Consider the following 22,308-nt stretch of genomic DNA (forward strand, 5'->3'; position numbering starts at 1 on the left):
GGAGATCAGTCCTGGGTGTTCTTTGGAAGGAATGATGCGAAAGCTGAAACTCCAGTACTTTGGCCACCTCATGCGAAGAGTTGACTCATTGGGAAAGACTCTGATGCTGGGAGGGATTGGGGGCAGGAGGAGAAGGGGACGACAGAGGATGAGATGGCTGGATGGCATCACCGACTCGATGAACGTGAGTCTGAGTGAACTCCGGGAGTTGGTGATGGACAGAGAGGCCTGGCGTGCTGAAATTCATGGGGTCGCAAAGAGTCAGACAGGACTGAGAGACTGAACTGAACTGAACTAAACAGAAAGTTTTCAGGAAGGAGAAACTGTCCTCAAGCAGGATACATTGTTGTTATATAATCCCTAGTACGGAATTTAAACTGAGTCGTTTGTTGTGTAATCATCAGTTCTGGGCTTAAATTAAAAAATGTTTTATGTGACTAAGACTAAGGAATGTAGAGGAAAAAAAAAATACGTTTGTCCTTTCCTCCTCCTTGAGAATTCCATACCCCTTTCTCCTCCTCGGGGACCCCGGACTTCTTTTCAACCTGCCCAGGAATTGACTCTCTCACCATCACATCTTCCTGACCCTCTCAAGGGAACCAGTCTCTCTCCTTTTTCCCCTTCACTTTCTTCATGTAAATCTCTATGTCATGTAAGTATACAGATCATTTCCTTATTTATAATTCAGTACCACTGTGGACCTTCACTTTAGGGTCATTTGGAATTCTTAAGTGAATGAATGAGTGGTAGATTCACAGATGCATTTTCAGTGTCCATTTTCAATGGACAATATGAATAGATCCATTGAAGACATTGAATCAGTAATTGGTAATCTTCCAAGCAGGCCTACAGGAATTCACCAGTGAATTCTACCAAACACTTAAGGATAAAATTATATTATTTTCTGAATATCTTTCAGAGGATAGAGGCACAGAGAATATATTCTAAGTCATTCTATGAGGCCAGCATCAGCTTAATATCAAAACTAAACAAAAACATAACAAGAAAACTATGGACCAAATCTCTCAGAAACATAGAGGCAAGCATTCTCAACAAAATATTAGTGTATTGAATCCAACACTGTATAAAAAAATTATAAACCTCAAGCATTTGACATTTATTATGAGTATGCAAGGCTACACATTTAAAAATCAATTTCTGTAATTGGTTTCTGTAATTTATTGCATCAATATGATGAAAAAGAAAAGTCACTTGGTTGTAACAAAGGTGTTTGTTTGTTTGTTTTTTTCCTCAAAAAAGCCTTTGAGAAAATTCAACACTTACTCATCATAAAAACTTGCAGAAACATAGGGAAACTTTCTCAACTTGCTCAATAATATCTAGCAAAAAAAAAAAAACTGTACCTAACATCTTACTTGGGGCTTCCTTGATGGCTCAAGCAGTAAAGAATCTGCCTGCAGTTCAGGAGCCTCAGGAGGCACAGGTTTGATACCTGGCTTGGGAAAATACCCTGGAGGAAGAAATTTGATACCTGGGAAATTCTTGCCTGGAAAATACCATGGACAGAGGAGCGTGGCAGGCTACAGTCCATAGGGTCCCAAGATTTGGACATGACTGTGCATGCACACAACATGTCTTACTTAATGATGAGAACCTCGAAGATTTTCCACTAGTATCAGGTATCAGGCAAGGCTGTCCCCACTCACCACTCCTCTTCAACATCACACTGGAAGCTTTTGCTTCTAACATATAATAAGACAAGAAATGTAAATAAAAATATTCACATTGGTAAGGAATACAGAAATTTATTTTTGCATACAGACTACACTATCATCCCTTAGCAGATCTGAAAGAATGATCAAAAAAAGAAAAACTCCTGGAAGTAATTCATAATTATAGCAAGGTTTCAGGATATAAAGATTAATACACAAAAGCCAATATATCAAAATGAACAAGCAGAATTTGAAATTGAAAACACAATGTAATTTACCTTAGCACTCCCCAAAATGAAATATTATACTTAAGTCAAACAAAAATTTTACATGTTCTATATGAGAAAAACTACAAAATTCTGATGAATAAAATCTAAAGGAAACTAAACAAATGGAGAGATATATGATTTTCATGGATAAGAAGACTCAATGTTGTCAAGATTTCAATTCTTTCTAAGTTGATCTATATATTCAGTGCAATTCCATTCAGAATTCCCAGCAAGTCATTTTGCAAATATGGACAAGCTGACTCTAAAATTTAGGTGGAGAGGCAAACGATTCAATCTGTAGAAAAAATATGGAAGGAGAAGTACAAAACTGGAAGGCTGATGCTACTTGACTTCAGGACCTACCATAATGCCACAGTAGCAAGACAGTGTGGTACTGATGAAAGAACAGAGCACTGGAACAGAATAAAAAGCACAGAAAGAGACCCCCATAAATGCAGTCAACTGATTGTTGACAATGGGCAAAGGCAATACAATGGAGCAAATACAGTCTTTCAAACAAGTGGTATTGGAGTAGTTGATGTCCATATGCAAAAATTATAAGTCTAGACTCAGAGCTTCACAAAGCTCTTCATAAAAATCATCTCCAAATGAACCACTTACCCAGATGTAAAATAAAAGACTACAGAACTTCTAAAAGAGGCATAGGAGAAAATCTAGATGACTTTGGGTACAGTGATAACACCAATGGCATGATCCTTGGAAGAAATCATCGATAAGCTGGACTTCACTAAATGTACTCACTTAGCCCTGTGGAAACAGTATCAGGATAATGAGATGACAAGCCATAGACTGAAAGAAAACATGTGGAAAAGACATATCTGATTAAGGCCTATTATCCAAACATACAAAGTGTAAGTGAAAGGCACTCAGTCGTGTCTGACTCTTTGTGATCCCATAAGTCCATGGAGGGCTTCCTTTGTGGCTCAGCTGGTAAAGGATCTGCCTGCAATGCTGGAGAATTGTCCATGGAATTCTCCAGGTCAGAATACTAGAATGGGTAGCCTATCCCTTCTCCAGCAGATCTTTCCGCCCCAGAATTGAACTGGGGTCTCCTGCATTGCAGGCAAAAACATACAAAGGTCTGTTAAAATTCAAAGATAAGGAAACAGTTCATTTTTTAAAGGGCCAAATTTTAACAGACATTTCAACAAAAGGAAAAGTGTACAAATGGCAATAAACATGTAAAGATGCACCACGTCAAGTGTCTCCAGAGGATGGCAAATTAAGACGACAGTGAGATACAGCTTCAGGTGACCACATCTGGAACCCTGACAGCACTGTGTGCCAATGAGGATATAAAGCAATGGAAACTCCCATACATTGCGGGTCAGAATGAAAAATGGAAAAGCCATTTAGGAATGAGAGAGTCAATTCCTAGGCAGGTTGATAAGAGGTCCAGGGTCCCCAAGGAGGAGATAGGGGTTCTCAAGGAGGAGAAAAAGACAAACTTTTTTTTTCTCTACATTCCTCACTCTTAGTCACATAAAATGTTTTTTTTTTTTTTTTCTTTAAGCCAAGAACTGATGATTACACAACAAACAACTCAGTTTAAACTCTGTACCAGGGATTATATAACAACAATGTATAATAACAATATCGAATCCGACACCATTCGCGGTAAGCTATCAAGAAGGCAGTTTAGCAATTTCTTATAAAAATAAACATAGTCTTGGTATACACCCAGCAATCCTGCTTCTTGGTATTTATCCAAAGGAATTGAAAACTTATATTCACATGAAAACCCACACAAGGCCATTACAGCAGTTTTATTCACAATTGCCAAAACGCAAAAAGCAGCCAGGAAGCCCATTGAAAGGTAGTCGGATAAGTAAACTGTGATACAATAGAATGGAATTCTGTTCTAGAAAGAAATGAACCAACAAACCATCAAAAGACATGTGAAAGAAACTTAAATACAAATTGCGAAATTAAAGATGCCAATCTGAAAAAGCTACATACCGCATGATGCCAACTATTTGACGTTGTAGAAAACGTCAAACCATGGCAACAGTAGTAAGATCAGCCATTGCCCAGGTTTGGGAGGAGAGATGACTATATGGAGCACAGAGGATTTTTAGGGCCCTGCCCTGAAAACATTCTAGGTGATATTTTAATGATGGGAACATGTTCTTGTACTTTTGTCCAAACCCATATAATGAGTCACACTAACCGTGACCACTATGCACTTTAGGCTGTTATTAATGTTTCAATGTAGGCTCATCAACTATGGCAAGCATGGCACTCTGGGAGGAGTGATGGGAACAGGGACTGGGTGATGCTCACATGGGACTTGGGCTACATGGGAAGTCTCTGTTCCTCCCTCTCTAAAACTACTAAAGAAAGAGTCATAAGAAAAGAGGAGCACTCAATAGGGAGGGGACATATATACAGCTGTAGCTGATTCACTTTGTTGTACAGCAGAAACCAACACAACATTGTAAATCAAATCTACTCCAATAATAATAAGAAGAATCAATTCATTGATTCATTAAACATTTTTGCCTGGGGGAAAAAATCGGAGATAGTGAGCAAAAGTTTTCTTCTTTGAAGGCAACAGTTCTGGACAGTTTAACAATGAAATATCACTGCCTTCAATTACTTTTGTTGTCATCGTTGTTTAGTCACTAAGTCGTGTCCAAGTCTTTTGCGACCCCATAGACTGTAGCCCACCCGGCTCCTCTGTCCATGGAATTTCTCAGGCAAGAATACTGGAGTGGGTTGACATTTCCTTCTCCAGGGGATCTCCCTGATCCAGGTATCAAACCCAAGTCTCCTGCTTTGCAGGTGAATTCTTTAACACTGTGAAGCTCAGTGACTTTTAATTCATTCAAAATATCTTACAGGAAGTGAAAATATTACCCAACATATTCTACAAATTTATAATAATCTGATATAACTATTGACGGAGGTTCGTTACATTGTACAGGAGACAGGGATCAAGACCATCCCCAAGAAAAAGAAATGCAAAAAAGCAAAATGGCTGTCTGAGAAGGCCTTACAAATAGCTGTGAAAAGAAGAGAAGCAAAAAGCAAAGGAGAAAAGGAAAGATATACCCACTTGAATGCAGAGTTCCAAAGAATAGCAAGGAGAGATAAGAAAGCCTTCCTCAGCGATCAATGCAAAGAAATAGAGGAAAACAATAGAATGGGAAAGACTAGAGATCTCTTCAAGAAAATTAGAGATACCAAGGGAACATTTCAAGATGGGCTCAAGAAAAGACAGAAATGGTATGGACCTAACAGAAGCAGAAGATATTAAGAAGAGGTGGCAAGAATACACAGAAGAACTGTACAAAAAAGATCTTCACGACCCAGATTATCACGAAGGTGAGATCACTCCCACTCACCTAGAGGCTGACATCCTGGAATGTGAAGTCAGGTGAGCCTTAGGAAGCATCACTACGAACAAAGTTAGTGGAAGCGATGGCATTCCAGTTGAGCTATTTCAAATTCTAAAAGATGATGCTGTGAAAGTGCTGCACCTAATATGCCAGCAAATTTGGAAAACTCAGCAGTGCCCACAGGACTGGAAAAGGTCAGTTTTCATTCCAATCCCAAAGAAAGGTAATGCCAAAGAATGCTCAAACTACTGCACAATTGCACTCATCTTACACGCTAGTAAAGTAATGCTCAAAATTCTCCAAGCCAGGCTTCAGCAATACGTTAACCATGAACTTCCAGATGTTCAAGCTGGTTTTAGAAAAGGCAGAGGAACCAGAGATCAAATTGCCAACACCCGCTGGATCATCGAAAAAACAAGAGAGTTCCAGAAAAAACATCTATTTCTGCTTTATTGACTATGCTAAAGCCTTTGACTGTGTGGATCACAATAAACGGTGGAAAATTCTGAAAGAGATGGGAATACCAGACCACCTGACCTGCCTCTTGAGAAACCTGTATGCAGGTCAAGAAGCAACAGTTAGAACTGGACATGGAACAACAGACTGATGCTGTATGTTGTCACCCTGCTTATTTAACTCCTATGCAGAGTACATCATGAGAAACACTGGGCTGGAGGAAGCACAAGCTGGAATCAAGATTACTGGGAGAAATATCAATAACCTCAGATATGCAGATGATACCACCCTTCTGGCAGAAAGTGAAGAAGAACTAAAGAGCCTCTTGAAGACAGTGAAAGAGAGTGAAAAAGTTGGTTTAAGCTCAACATTCAGAAAACTAAGATCATGGCATCCGGTCCCATCACTTCATGGCAAATAGATGGGGAAAGAGTGGTAACAGTGGCTGACTTTATTTTTCTGGGCTCCAAAATCACTGCAGATGGTGATTGCAGCCATGAAATTAAAAGACACTTGCTCCTTGGAAGGAAAGTTATGACCAAACTAGACAGCATATTAAAAAGCAGAGACATTACTTTGCCAACAAAGGTCTGTCTAGTTAAGGCTATGGTTTTTCCAGTAGTCAGGTATGGATGTGAGAGTTGGACTATAAAGAAAACTGAGTGCCAAAGAATTGATGCTTTGGAACTGTGGTGTTGGAGAAGACTCTTGAGAGTCCCTTGGACTGTGAGGAGATCCAACCAGTACACCCTAAAGGAGATCAGTCCTGGGTGTTCATTGGAAGGACTGATGTTGAAGCTGAAACTCCAATACTTTGGCCACCTGATGCGGAGAGGTGACTCACTGGAAAAGACCCTGATGCTGGGAAAGACTGAGGGCAGGAGGAGAAGGGGACGACAGGAGATGAGATGGGTGGATGGCGTTACTGACACAATGGACATGGGTTTGGGTAGATTCTGGGAGTTGGTGATGGACAGGGATGCCTGGCATGCTGTGGTTCATGGGGTCACAGAGTCAGACAGGACCGAATGACTGAACTGAAGTGATATAACTATAATCTGATATGAGTTATGAGCAAGGACAGACAGTAAAAGACATTTTAGGCAATGTAATTAAGAATACAGATGAAAACAAGACAAAATGAAATAGAGTAGGACATAATTTTAGGAAATTGAATTGAGTATTGTTAAAAATATTTTTTAAAATAATAATTTATCTCAAAGATGCAAAGATAATTCAAAATCAGAAAATCTACTCATGTAATTTTTGAGTTTAACAGAATAAGCACTGAAGTCTGTATTACTGCTTCCTGGATTCAGAAACAAATCCAGCAAAACTCAATAGGCATTAATGATGTAAAAGAGCTCTTAGAATCTTATTGAAGGGAACAAGCTAAATGCCTTAAAGCGTAAGTATAAAAAAATGACCAGCAGACCTCTAATTTATGGTGAGGCTTCAGAAGTAATCCCATTAAAGTAAGAGTAAGGCAGAATGATAACCATCACATTTAATCAGCATTGGTTAGGAGACTCTGGTCATTTTATCATTTTTCTCTGTAAGAAAAAGGGGTTAACATTGTAATAATTGGCAAAAAAGTAATAAAACTAATCTTATTTTCAGCCAATATGGTACACATAGAAAATTTTTAAAAATTATCTGAAGTCAATTGATAGAAACTAATGCTAAGATTAAGACTGCTGGATCAATGTGTGAAAAACAGTAATGTTTCCAACGGTAATAACCGATTAGGTGTATCAGGTTTCTATGGAAAAAACTTCTAAATGATACTGAAAGCCTAGAAAATGTGATGAAATGGAGAAACACAAGTGTTACAGGTTCAAAAGCCTCAGATCATAAAAATGCCAATTCTGCCCAACACATCTATTAATTTAATGCACTTTAAATTAAAATCAACTTTCCTATAACTTGATAAAGTGAAAGAAAGTGAAGTTGCTCAGTCATGTCCGACTCGTGGCCCCGTGGTCTGTAGCCCACCAGGCTCCTCCATCCGTGGGATTTTCCAGGCAAGAGTACTGGAGTGGGTTGCCATTAAGACAATCCAAAACTCATACAGAAGAATGAAAGTTCCAAAATAGGGCAATTTTGAAAAGGAACTGAAATCACACATACAAAGGGGAAATAGCAACTATTATCCATGAAGGATTATTATAAAGCTTTGGTAATTAACCAATTAACCTGGTAACAAGGGCTTCCCTGGTGGCTCAGTGATAAAGAATCCACCTACAATAAGGGAGTCTCGGGAGAAGCAGGTTCTATCCTTGGGTCGGGAAGATCCCCTGGAGCAGGGCATGGCAACCCACTCCAGTGTTCTTGCCTGGAGAATCCAAAGCACAGAGGAGCCCGGCGGGCTGTAGAGTAGGACTTGACTGAAGCGACTGAGCACGCACTCACCCATTATTGGCACAGTGGGAGACAACTGGACGAGTGGCGGAAGGACAGTTGGCTATCCAAATAGAGCTCAGACTTTGATTCCTGAGTGTCCCTGGATATGGGACTGTGTTTCCTTCCCCCCCAGGCAATCACAAACCTGCATGGACGCTGAGGGGGAGGACAGCAAACCAGACAGGCGGGGACTGAAGGTAGGATGCTTGGGCTGGGATGGAAGACAAGCAACTGCCTTCCTCCCATGGCTCCTGCATTCCTTCCATCCAGACATTTACAGCCACGGGGTGCTCCTTGTTCTGTCCACAGATCATGGCCAGGGAGTATTCTATATGTAGGGGACTGCCAGGGATAACAGGGAACGATAAGGCAAGGGAGATTCTAGATGGAAGGAGAACTGTACGGAATTATTGCATTTTGGGCTTCCCAAGTGGCTCAGATGGTAAAGCGTCTGTCTGCAATGCAGGAGACCCGGGTTCAATCCCTGGGTTAGGAAGATCTCCTGGAGAAGGAAATGGCAGCCCACTCCAGTATTCTTGCCTGGAAAATGCCATGGATCACATAGCTTGGTAGGCTTCCGTTTATTGGGTCGCAAACAGTCAGACACGACTGAGCGACTTCACTTTATAGAAATAACAACCAGGGCACTTAACCACTGGAGCATAACCAGCATTGTTTTCTGAGAAGGAGACCCTGTCCAGTGAGCCTCCTCCTCCTCCATTCATTAGCCAGAAGAGCTTGAATGACCAGATAGCTCAGGCAACTTCTCTGTGCTCTGCTTGAGGTAGAATGTCCCTCCCACTGGGAACCCATTAGGGTTTCTGTAAAGAAAGACATGACTTAAAAAGAACAGGAAGTTTCTACCACCCATAAAGAGAAATGAGTAATGCAACAATAACAGAAAACTGGCCCAAAGATATGCACAAACAGGCATTTCTCAAAAGAACTGGGGTTGGACTAGAAACATTGGAAAGTGAAAGTAAAGTCACTCAGTTCAGTTCAGTTCAGTCGCTCAGTCCTGTCTGACTCTTTGCGACCCCATGAATCGCAGCACGCCAGGCCTCCCTGTCCATCACCAACTCCCGGAGTTCACTCAGACTCACATCCATCGAGTCAGTGATGCCATCCAGCCATCTCATCCTCTGTCACCCCCTTCTCCTCCTGCCCCCAATCCCTCCCAGCATCAGAGTCTTTTCCAATGAGTCAACTCTTTGCATCAGGTGGCCAAAGTACTGGAGTTTCAGCTTTAGCATCATTCCTTCCAAAGAAATCCCAGGGCTGATCTCCTTCAGAATGGACTGGTTGGATCTCCTTGCAGTCCAAGGGACTCTCAAGAGTCTTCTCCAACACCACAGTTCAAAAGCACCAATTCTTCTGCACTCATCTTTCTTTATAGTCCAAATCTCACATCCATACATGACCACAGGAAAAACCATAGCCTTGACTAGACGGACCTTTGTTGGCAAAGTAATGTCTCTGTTTTTGAATATGCTATCTAGGTTGGTCATAACTTTGCTTCCAAGGAGTAAGCGTCTTTTAATTTCATGGCTGCAGTCACCATCTGCAGTGATTTTGGAGCCCCCAAAAATAAAGTCTGACACTTTCCACTGTTTCCCCATCTATTTCCCATGAAGTGATGGGACCAGATGCCATGATCTTAGTTTTCTGAATGTTGAGCTTTAAGCCAACTTTTTCACTCTCCTCTTTCACTTTCATCAAGAGGCTTTTTAGTTCCTCTTCACTTTCTACCACAAGGGTGGTGTCATCTGCATATCTGAGGTTATTGATATTTCTCCCGGCAATCTTGATTCCAGCTTGTGCTTCTTCCAGCCCAAGTCACTCAGTCATATCTAACTCTTTTTGATCCAATGGACAGTAGCCTACAAGGTTCCTTCATCCACAGAATTTTCCAGGCAAGAGTACTAGAGTGGGTTGCCATTTCCTTCTCCAGGGGATCTTCCTGACCCAGGGATTGAGCCCGGATCTCCCACATTGCGAGCAGACGCTTTTACTGTCTGAGCCACCAGGGAAACTCAAAATGAACTAAAAAAGTGGGCAAGCGGTGGGCGTTCTTAGCAAATGAGGATGCGTCTAGTACTGATTTAGAACCCAAAACAAATTCCACACCACCCCACCTCCAAGAAAGCTGGAGGTGCCCAGGATTGAACCCAGGACCTCATGCATGCTAAGCACACACTCTGCCACTAAGCTACATCCCCATTGGAAAAGCAGCCAACCCTACTGGCAGTTGGAGAAATGCATATTTTTAAAAAGACATTATTTTAAGCATTTCTAATCAGCATGGAATTTTGAAAGATTTAGTAAAATGCAGAGTTTTTAAGGTCAGGAAAATGGACATAGCATTCTCCTGGTTGGTGTGTAGTTGCTAATGCTCCTTGAAAGACAATTGGGCTTGTGTTCCTTTAAATGGTCGAATGACTTCCATTATACAAACAGACTGTGTTTTATTTATGCATTCAACAATGAATGGACATTTGGGTTTTTAACCACTCTCTGTTACAAATAATGAAGCTATGAATATTCATGAATAATGTTCTGTGTGGCCATATTTTCATTTCCTTGGATAAATAGGTAGTAGAAAGTTGACTTATAAAGTACTTATAAAGTTTCCTTATAAAGTAAACTTGGATGGAACATGTTAGGAATCCGCTACATGTTTTCAACAAGGAGCTCTTCTGCGTTCTCATAACTGTAATACCTCACTATCAGAGCCATGTGGGTGTTGGTATAAACATAGAATAAATGCCAACATGTGCCTACCTTTCTCCCTTGTGGACACACCACACGCAGGCTGACATGTACTCTGGCTGCCCCACCAATTGTGACACGTGCACCTGGAGCAGACATGGGGCTGTTTACCTGCCTTTGCCCTGAGTGACACAGGAGGGCTCTTAAGACCAGGCAGCTGGGACGTCAGACTGGTCCTGCTTCTGCCACTGGTGCCCTGGAATGTGGGCAAGTCCCTTGGCCTCTCTGGGTCTCAGGTCCTCTCCTGTCCAAGGTGTTGTGAGGCTTATGCAAGTCACTGGAGGTGAACATGCTGAAGCTTAACCTCAGACAGGAGGGCTCCCAAATAAGAGTTCTGTGTGGCCATTGGTCCATGTCACCTATTATCTAGGACCGCAGGAAGAGGAGAGGAAGAAAAGAAATTGGTCATTATTTCCCAGGGGATAAAGGCACAGAAAGTGTGTGACAAAGACACAGAGAAAGCAGCAGGCAGCCCGCTTCTCCTAGAGAACTGGGGACTCCCGCAGCCCTGCGGGGCTGGGCTCCAGGGGAGGAGGAGGTCAGGTGTCAGCTGCTGTGTGTATATAGCCCCAGGCCTCCGGGGCCGGGCTCAGTGCTGAGGCTGGTGCCAGGCTGTGAAGATGAAGCTGTCCAGCGTCATCCCTTGGGCCTTGCTGCTCAGCACAGGTAAGCCTGGCCCCCAGCCCCTTGCCCCTGGGGCCTCTCTGCTTCCTGTTCAACCTAGAGAGTCTGTGCAGTTTACTTGTTGCCCAAGAAGAGGGTCTGCAAGCTGCCCTCCTCCAAGGAGATGCCACCCTTAGCCTGGCCTGGAGGAGGAGTGTCCAGCAGGATGGTCATGACCCACGGCTGAGTATACAGTGATTTTAAAACATTTTCTGGGCTGTCCATCCTTGTTCTGGTATGCATTCCCTGGGACCCCTCTGCTTTAGCCAATGTCCCCCTGGGATGCCCTGTGGGACAGCCAGCCCTCAGCCCAGACCTGGAGGAGGTGAACCAGACGTGGTCAGCTTTGCAGGGGTCTTGGAAGTGTGATGGTGTGAGTGTTGTAGGTGGGACCCTGGCTGGACCTGATTGGATGGTGGCATCCAAGGGGAAGTGGGGGCCCCTGCAGAAGCCCCAGGACAGGTGGGCTGCTCTGCCTCTGCCCCCGGGATGGAGACGTGGCAGCAACACGAGCTCTGGGATGACCAGCAGGAGCAGCAGCTCCCAGCAAGGCTGAGGATGTCCTACGAGGGGAGTGGGGATGGGGGTGGGGGGGTCTTAGCCCTGCAGGGGGGCTGTGTACTGGGCCTGCACTGAACATGGAGGGACCCACGAAGATTCTTGGTGCTGGAGGGAAAGAAGAGATGGCCGTGCCTTCAGGGAAGCCTGTCTCCTTCCTCCTTGCTCTGTCTCCTTCCTCCTCGCTCTCTCTGTCTCCTTCCTCCTTGCTCTCTGTGGGTCTTACTCTGTCCCGCCCCCTTCTCTGTGCTTTTCTGCTCCAGCTCCTCTTTCATCGACCCACACTCTCCTCCCCTGCTCCTCTGCAGGCTACTGTGCTCATGACCAGGAGCCGAGTGGACAGCTTGGGCTTGTGCTGTCAGTGTGTGGGCACAGATCCTTCTCAGCATTTATCCCTGTCTCCTGTGATCAGGACCTTCCCATCTCCCTGGTCTGGGGCTGTGGGGGGTGGGGAAGGGGAGCCCTGCTCCTGGGACACTTTGTGGGCAGCTTATAGGTAGAAACAGGTCCATCAGAGCCCTTCCTGCATCTGCTGTTTCTCAAGCGCCATCAGTTCAAATCAACAGATCAGGATGGCATGTTTTGGGGTGACGTGTCCTGAACTCCTCCAAGGGGCTGCTTGTTCCCCTGCTTCAAAGCCGGGACCTTAGATTCTAGATCAGAGGAGGTCACTGTATGTGCAGGTCTGTGGTGGGAAGTTGTGTGATTCTGCCCTTGAGATCTGCTTTCAGAGAAACCTCGATTTGTATTTTCCAGAGCAGACGAGACGGACGCTCCAGGGTGGGGAGGTTTCCTTTGTGGCCCCCAACCCTGTGCCACTTCGGTACTCAGGACGGGCAGCTGGAGATAGACCCCAGTGTCCTGGTTGACATCTATGGTCACATAGCTTCCAGAGTGCTTGTTGATTTCAATCTACTGAGGAAAGCAGTGTCTATGGGAAAGGAATGTGGTGGGAGGTTGCCAGTGGCAGGGAGCATAGTGGACAGCCTCTCTGGGATGGGCACTGAGCTGTGTGCACGTGAACTGTCCTCTGGAACCAAGGAGGCTGTTACTATTAAATTTCCAGTTTACAGGTGCATGGACTGAGGTTTGTGAGAATAAATACCTTGTCTAAAGCCACCCAGCTCTCACCCGAGGCGCACTGGGCCCCAGTCTGTTTCCTGGGCTGGCTGTGCCCACTTGTCACGCCCTGAGGATAAACTACAAGCCACAACACCAGAGGAAACAGTGATTGCTGTCAGGTCACTGCCTCAGTTCCCTGATATGGTGAAACTTGCATAAATTAAGAATTCTTATTTCTTCTCAGCTGAGATTTTTATTCCCTGTATTTACACCAGAAGCAAATTCATCATTGGTCTCATTGAAGAATTACAAAAAATACTCAAGTTATTTTTGAGTGCCCCTCTGTTCTGTTTGGCCCGGGACTGAGAGGTTTCCTAGGAAACAGCAGGTTCAACCTGCCGAGCAGAAACTCCCAGGTTAACTGGAGAAGCCACTCAGCCTCCTGAGAGCTGACTTGTCTGACTGTGGCTCCAGAACCAGAACATTCATTTTCACTGAGTGGGCCTGAGAAACAGACAGTCACAGCTGAATAAGCGAGTCCTGATGGCTGAGCGCCAGACTTCCTTCCTGCTCTGTCCCTGCAGGACCCAGCTCTTCCGAGGATGAGGGCAGCCAAGTATTGTGTGCCCAGCACGATCCCTGGAAACACAGCCCCTCCTCACAGGGTGCTCACTGTATGTGCTATATAGCCTTGACACTTCAGTAACTTCCAGCTTTTCATTTGTTGTTCTCTTTTGATGTCTTTCCAGCCACAGTGGATTCAATGGACTGGCTCCCCCGTAAGTACCGTCTTAATGCTTTACCACTTTATGCTCCTCACGGGGAGCAGTGCTTTAGGGCTTCAGTTCAGATGCCTGTCCTGGAAACACTGGTGTCATTTACCTTTTGGTTAAAGGAACTTGGCGTTTCCGGAGCTGACCGTCAGCCTTGGTCTTAAAAATCCCTGGGGTCCCATAACCTGACCTCCTACGACTCCCACCTTGTTCCTTCTCCCTCCCCTCCTCACCTCCACAACCCAGGAGCTTCCCCTGCCCTCCTGCCTGCACAACCTCATGAGGCAGGAATGGGACCACCTCTCCACAGCGCAGGTGTCCCAGGACTATGGAGCCACCTTCAGTGGCTGGAGCCTGGAGGGCTGAGGGGCATCACCATGTCCAATGTCAGATATGAGAGCCTCCAGGCAGAGGGTGCTTTGGCATCAGGGGGGTGCTGGGCAAAGAGAAAGCTTGCCCCCTGATGTGGGGGCTGATAGATGATTGAGTGACTGATGATTGATCAATCGATGATTGACTGATTTCCCTAGTGATTTTCAGGTCCAGGTAAAACTTGAACTCATTTGATCAAAACACCAATGACGAAAGTGCTATTTTATCTTCACTTTGCAAACAATGGGCTTCTCTGGCGGTTCAGCTGGTAAAGAATATGCCTGTAATGTGGGATACCTGGGTTGATCCCTAGGTTGGGAAGAGCCCCTGGAGAAGGGAACAGCTACCCACTCCAGTATTCTGGCCTGGAGAATTCCATGGACTGTATAGTCCATGGGGTCGCAAAGAGTTGGACACGTCTGAGCGACTTGCACTTTCACTTGACAAACAATGTTTTGCTGACAAGGTGTTAAACTCTTATATTTTTCAGGGATCAAAACAAACTGCAGTAAAGGGTATGGATCTCTTTAAAATTCTGAAAAGAGTAAAACCTTGAAAACCACATTTTCCTGGATGCTCAGACTGCATGGTGGATGTCTGTTTGTGATTGGGGAGTGGGAGTCAGGACCACCTGCAGTGGGGTGGGCGAGGGGTGGCACAGAGCTCAGCAGCCTGGTGCACCTTCTGGGAGACTGGAATCCTTTCTTCTGTTATAGGGAATACTAACTGTGGGGGAATCCTCAAAGAGGAGTCTGGAGTGATCGCCACCTATTACGGACCGAAAACAAACTGTGTCTGGACTATCCAGATGCCACCAGAGTACCATGTTAGGGTGTCTATCCAATATCTCCAGTAAGTACTCAGTTGAGTGTTCTTTGCTGATGGTGTGGTTTTATGGGAAGGTGTCCCTCTTTGCCCCTTCCCGTTCCCCCTGCACCACCAAGCACACACATCCAGACACATCCTGACTCCAGCTCACTCCTGCTGATGACCCTGCATGGCCCCCTGCCCTCTGCATAGAGCTGACCCTCCTTGCATGGCTTTCAGATCCCTCCAGGGGACCCCGACCTCCCCTCCCTTCTAACCTCTTCTCCCCTCTGTCCCCTCTCTGAGCTGAGCCAGCACACACTGAGCTGTGGACCCATCAGACTGTTGGGCAGCTCTAAGCCTTTGCTCACACTGTCCCCTCTACCTGAAAGGCACCTTCCACCTCTCCCAGACTCACCACCTGCTGCTTAGGGTCCTCATTTCCTAGTTCACGAGTTCACTGGAAGAACTTTTCCATCACACATGAAACCCCTGCTCTGACTCTGTCCACAGCTGGGCAGATATTTCTCGGATTTGTGCTCCATATATTACCTGCTTTGGGAAGATCCCCTGGAGAAGGGACTGGCATCCCATTTCAATATTCTTGCCTGGAGAATCCCACGGATAGAGGAGCCTGATGGGCCACAGTCCACAGGGTCTCAAAGAGTTGAGTGACATGACTGAGCGATGATGCACGCACCATTCCTGCCCATGTCTGAGTTTGTGCCTACAAGAAAGGGAGTCTTATTTTTGGCGGTTAAGAAATGTTTTCTAACTAGTGACTGAGTGGATGAATGAAAGACTGAATGAACAATTAAAAGACAGGATGAATAATACTGCAACAGAAAGCACTGTCAAGGTAGCAATAAGTTGTAGCATTTCTATAGTAGGTTACTCTTCACAGATATTAATACAGGGGCCACATTGCCACCAATTGCAGACCAAGTGATGTATTGTCCACAGTGGTGGCTGAGACAGGTGATGTTATCTTGTGACTGAGGGCCCTGTCCCTCCAGACCTTCCACAGGGTCAGGTCTCCACTAGATGGAGGAGCTGCTCTGTGTGAGGACAACCTGGCAATGCCTGCCTCACAGCAGGGCTCAGACCATCTACCGAAACCACACACCAGGGCTGAAGGAAGCAGGTGTTTCCTACATCACCATTTCTGTTAGGATCAGAGGGGTAGATTATTCTTAAAATTTTCATTATTGTTCCTTTGACCCTCTCCAAGGCCAGTTTTGTATATGACTGTCCTTGGGACCAGGAAGAATCAGTCTGTCCAAGAGTGAGCTAGTACAGAGGGAGCTGAGTGTGTGTCCTCGTGAGATGTCCCTTCTGTGTCTCGTTTTAGCCCAGAGAGGCTCCAACCTCGCTCCTGGCTGGAACACACGCTGGTGGCTGAGAGAGGAAGACAGGGTGGGGTGAGGTCTGATGGGCAGGAGGAGGAGACAGAGACCTCAGCAGGAGTGTGACACCCCGAGCGTGCACTTTGCCCACAGCAGGGAGAGCTGGACGCCCCTCTCGCCTCTCTAGATCCTGGAGGCTAATAGGGGGTCCTGGGTTCCTTGTGCCAGGGGTGTAGAAGGTGAAGCAGGAGTGGAGTCACACACGCATGTCTGGGCCTCAACTGACTCCATTCTTGTTGCCCAAGGAAACAGTCCTCAGGGTTGACTGTACTATTCCCTCCAGTGGCTCCTGATCCCAGAGTCCTGGGTGGGCTTCCCTGAGCCCCATCAGTGGGGCTGCTCAGGAGGCAAGGAGTCACCTGCAGCCCTGGTGTGGGGAGGGTCCTGGGTAACCACCATCCCCTCCTCCAGAAGGGTGAGTCTCCTTCCCTGTGGGCACCGTGCCTGGGAAGTCTGGTGAGCAAAGCTATGTGATTGCATTGGGTCTAGACAGGGGAGGCTGCCTGCCGGAGGGACCATGATTCCAAAGGCTGATGCCTGCCCTTCTTTCTGCTCCAACAGACTCAACTGTAATAAAGAGTCTCTGGAGATTATAGATGGGCTGCCAGGATCTCCTGTCTTAGGGAAGATTTGTGAAGGTTCACTCATGGATTATAGATCTTCTGGCAGTATCATGACTGTCAAGTACATCAGAGAGCCTGAGCACCCAGCTTCTTTCTATGAAGTGTTATACTTTCAGGATCCACAAGGTAGGTAAAAGGAGGCAGGCACCTGCTGATAAGTCCTCCTTCTCTGTGCATGGTACAGGGAAGTTGGGCGTGTGGTATTTATATGATTGTTGAAATAAACTCCATTGTCAGCAGATGAGCCAGAGGCAGTGTGACCTAGTGAAGTGAAGTGAAAGTGAAAGTCGCTCAGTCATGTCTGACTCTTGCGACCCCATAGACAGTAGCCTGCCAGGCTCCTCTGTCCATGGGATTCTCCAGGCAAGAACACTGGAGTGGGTAGCCATTTCCTTCTCCAGAAAGATCCACCAGTTCTATGACAGCCTTTCTGCATCCACAGATCTTGCAGTTGTGAAGATCTGACATGAAAATTCTTTTACAAGTTTTATTTTACATCTAAACAAGATGATCATTCCCTCTCAAATATAAAATTTCCCTTCCTGATCATATTAAAATCCTTTAGGCATATATCTGGAGAAGGCAATGGCAACCCACTCCAGTACTCTTGCCTGGAAAATCCCATGGATGGAGGAACCTGATAGGCTGCAGTCCATGGGGTTGTGAAGAGTCAGACACGACTGATCGACTTCACTTTCACTTTCATGCATTGGAGAAGAAAATGGCAACCCACTCCAGTGTTCTTGCCTGGAGAATCCCAGGGACGGCAGAGCCTGGTGGGCTGCCATCTATGGGGTCACACAGAGTCGGACACGACTGAAGCGACTTAGCAGCAGCAGCAGCAGGCATATATCAGTCAGTTCAGTTCAGCCACTCAGTCATGTCCGACTCTGCGGCCCCATGGACTGCAGCATGCCAGGCCTCCCTGTCCATCACCAATGCCTGGAATTTACTCAAACTCATGTCCATTGAGTCAGTGATGCCATTCAGCCGTCCCATCCTCTGTCGTCCCCCTCTCCTCCCACCTTCAATCTTTCCCAGCATCAGTTAGTTCTTCGCATCAGGTGGCCCAAGTATTGGAGCTTCAGCTTCAGCATCAGTCCTTCCAATGAACATTCAGGACTGATCTCCTTCAGGATGGACTGGTTGGATCTCCTTGCAGTCCAAGTGACTCTCAAGTTTTCTCCAACACCACAGTTCAAAAGCATCAACTTTTCTGCACTCAGTATTCTTCACAGTCCAACTCTCACATCCATACATGACCACTGGAAAAACCATAGCCTTGACTAGAAGGACCTTTGTTGGCAAAGTAAAGTCTCTGCTTTTCAATATGCTATCTAGGTTGGTCATAACTTTTCTTCCAAGGAGTAAGTGTCTTTTAATTTCATGGCTGCAGTCACCATCTGCAGTGATTTTTAAGCCCCCCCAAATAAAGTCTGTTTTCACTGTTTCCACTGTTTCCCCATATATTTGCCATGAAGTAATGGGACCAGATATATATGTAACCTAAAACAAACCAAGCACAGTCCCTCAAGAGTGTATTTTTTCCTCATTAATGATTGACTGCAATTTCACCCACATGTCAATTGGAAGAAAATGCTCCTTAAACTCTACTTAACCTGTTCTCCATCCCACAGCTTAGTGATCTCTGCTCAGGCCTGAGTGGACAAGCGTTGCAAAAGAGAACAACATTCCTTGAAGACCCTCTGGAATCAGCTGCCCACAAGGAGAAGCATCTTCTGATCACCTGCTCTCAGCCTGTCACCTCCATCCTTTCCAGCCCCTGGTCTCCTAACTGCAGAAAGATTCCTTACTACTGAGCTTTAGATTGTTGCCAGTCTTGTGGTTAGTTCCTTCTCTTTATCATTATAATCATTTTGAATAATGTCTCTTTACCTGAGTCTGGATTTTGTTTTAGTTTGTGAGTCCTGGTGTCACAGGGTTGGAACCCCAGGCATCGCTGAGAGTAGTTGAAACCCCTCCTGAAGGTCTTTATGCCCAGAGGGCTTCTCATTGGTCTGAGGTCTATCTCAGGACAAGAGCTCTGTCTATTTATGATTTTCCTCGCCTGCACAAGGAAACCCTCTACAGACATAGCCTTGAGACGCTGGCCCGGCTCCCTGCCAAGTTTCAAGCAATGTGCTTGAGGATATAGAATCTTTGGTGAGGATATGTTGAATGTCTTCTGATTCCCACCATCCAACTATCAATTATATTGCATCATAGTCCCTTTTAAAGGTCTGCAGAGAGTAAAAGATAAAGTTCACATGGTTTGCAGGCTCATCAAGTCGGGTGATGTTGCATTTTTTCAGACCAGGAGTTAGGAGGGTCAAAAACAGGGATGGCACAGCCCCTTATAAGCCTGAAGCTGCTTCCGTGTCCCTTTCTTCTGTTCAGAGAGGAGAGGGAGTGTGGGGGTCTTTTCATGAACTTGTGGGGAGAACCATCAACTCCCTCAGGCACAATAATCTGTGTGTGTGGACCATCCTGTTGAGGTCAACTCAGAAAGTCACGCTGGAATCTCCCTTCCTCGAGTGAGTTCTCTGAAGGTGATTTTTCTTTGTTGATATTGCAGATTTTAGGATCTTTTCCAGTTCACCCCCCGTCATCCAGCATAGGCATCAAACCACAATCTGGTTCCATTTTTCACTTCCTGTTGAAAACCAGTCCATAGAGTTTACCCACCTTAGCAGAGTTTTATCAAATCCTTCTTCACCTGACCTTCCCTCCCTTCTAATGTCTTCTCCCCTCCGGCCCCTCTCAGGGCTGAGCCATCACACACTGAGCTTTGGATACTGCACACCTTTGAGCAACTCTGAGCCTTTGCTCACACTGTCCCCTTGGCCAGGAGTCCATCCTTCCAACCTTCCAGACACATCTGTCTGCTGCTCGGGGAGCCCCATGAAGCATATCGTGGTTCAGCTGAAGGGCTGACTCTACCATTGCATCTTTGTGCCTCTCTCACTTGCCTCATGTAGATCTCGATGAGATTTAAGTATACAGGGGCTGTTAGTCACTCGGGCGTATTCGACTCTTGGCAATCCCACAAGTGGAGCCTGGGTCGCCTGCATTGCAGGCAGATTCTTTACCATCTGAGCCACCAGGGAAGTCAAGTATACAGTATCAGTTGCTTATTTATTCAGTGCGTACCATTGCAGCACTCGAACTTTAGGGTCCTACTAGTAATTCTTAAATGAATGAATGACTGATAAAGTCAGAGTTGTGTTTTCAACGTTCCAATGAGGCTCTACATTTCTCTCCAGGAAGTCTTCAGTGTTAACATGGGAGTCACGTTTCCCTCAATGGTAGGCTAAGCCAAACACAGACCAGAAAAGGTGCTGAGACAGAAGATGTCATCTGTGTGAGGAAGGGTCTCTGTCCTTCCAGATTTGACATGGGGTCTAGACCTACACTAAGTTACTCTCATGTGCCCAAGGATGAAACGCCTTGCAAATGGCTGCAAAATGGGGTTTAGACTATTCAAACATTGCTTCTGTAAACTTGAAATAGTGTGGTCAAGAATCAAGACTGGGGTGCAAACTCAAGGAGGTGGGATTGACAACACACGCATTTCCCATGGTTTATGTAATTTCTCAAGGGTTCAGATGGTTAGATGGCTCTGAAAACTTCCCTGCATTGGCCCTTTGCCATTTTCAGAGATTGTGGGCTCTTCCTGTCCTTATCTCTGGGAAGGCTCTGTTTGGTTAAGGGTGAAACCTGTACAGAAGGTCCTGGTTCTTCCTGGACATGTCCCCTGCCTCCTGCTGGATTCCTTAGAGCCTCCAGCCTGTCTCTTGTGAGCAGGGCATGTGCTTGTGGCTAAGTGAGGATAAAGGAAGGGATCAGGAGTTAAGAGCAGAGAGGGCTTTGAAGGCCAGAGAGAGAAGCAGAAGGACCTCCTCAAGACTAGGAGGGTTCTCCACAAGAATATGGACACAACTTGTGCCTCTGATCCTGCTCTTGGACACAAGATTGGCTGCTGGAGCCGGCAGCCCCACCCCCAACCCCATCTGCCAGAGGAGTGGGGGGTCAGAAACCAAGGAGTGGCTACACACTCAGGTCAGAAGGAAAGCTCTGCTTCTGAGGACAGAACAATGAAAGGTTTTATTTTCTGCAGAAGCATTCATCCGTCTCTGCGAGGCACTCGTCGATTGCTTCCTGGGAGTTCCTTCTCCAGGGCAGCACTGTTTAACCTCAGTTGGTGTATTATGTTGCTTTTCCCTAGCATCTACCTAGAGAAAAGAATTCCTGGGTAAACAGCTCATCATGAAGCCCCTTGATGATTCAAGGGTGTGGGGATGACAGGCAGGTGACAAATGGAATGCTAGGGACCGGCTAGGGCATGGCTATCTGGAGCAGAGCCCCTCGGAGACTCCCCAGGCATTCGTGTACAGCCCAGAGTCCTAACACCTCCAGGGTGACCATGGGGTTGTCATAGACCTGAGGGAGACTGACTGATGGTCCTGGGCGATGTTGCTATAATGACCTCTGGCTGTCACAGAAGGGGCCGTGGACATGTGGACAGAAAGCCTTTGGCCACACTGATGTGGGCAATGGCCATGCATCGGGGTGTCCCCAAATGCCATGGGTCAGAAAGATCATGATGACGTTGACAGTGACTCCTCAGAGGAATCATGCGAAACATCGGCCCAGAGTCTATTTCTCAAAGTTGCTTCAGCTTTGATTCCAGCTGGACACATCTGTGCTTTAGATCTAACCTTCCTTCTCTCTCACACAGATGCCCAGCCCCAGACCACACACTGTCCAGGTGAGAACCCAGCATCCCATCTCAGAATGTCCCTTCTCTCTCTGCCCTTCCCCCACTATATAAACCAGTCCATGAGTCCCTTCTGGACATATGGCTTATTCTACCACCGGCAATATCCACGCTCAATAGGGCTTCTTTTCAAGGATTTGCAAGGCCTTGCAGAGTTTATACTTGCTTTCTGTGTGTGTGTGTATGCTCAGCTGCTTCAGAAATGTCTGACTTAGTATGATCCCATGGACTGTCTCTGCACTGGCAGGTGGATTCTTTCCCGCTGTACCAGCTGGGAAGCCGAAATGAGCATGGAAGTGAAAGTCGCTCAGTCGTGTCCGACTCTTTGCAACCCC

The 22,308-nt window shown here is 45.9% G+C and overlaps 1 protein-coding gene across 1 annotated transcript; it reads left to right on the top strand.

Moving 5' to 3' along the window:
* Positions 1-11,128: 11,128 nt before the first annotated feature.
* LOC109553121 (spermadhesin-1) lies at positions 11,129-19,091 on the top strand. The gene is made up of 5 exons (XM_019953054.2): positions 11,129-11,598; positions 13,965-13,994; positions 15,077-15,212; positions 17,135-17,322; positions 18,834-19,091. Exons 1-5 carry the CDS (start codon positions 11,553-11,555, stop codon positions 18,836-18,838), a joined length of 405 nt encoding a protein of 134 aa, XP_019808613.1. The 5' UTR covers positions 11,129-11,552; the 3' UTR covers positions 18,839-19,091.
* The last annotated feature ends 3,217 nt before the right edge of the window (positions 19,092-22,308 follow it).

This window comes from Bos indicus, chromosome 26, assembly GCF_029378745.1.
Source record: "Bos indicus isolate NIAB-ARS_2022 breed Sahiwal x Tharparkar chromosome 26, NIAB-ARS_B.indTharparkar_mat_pri_1.0, whole genome shotgun sequence".
In the NCBI taxonomy this organism is placed as follows: Eukaryota; Metazoa; Chordata; class Mammalia; order Artiodactyla; family Bovidae; genus Bos; species Bos indicus.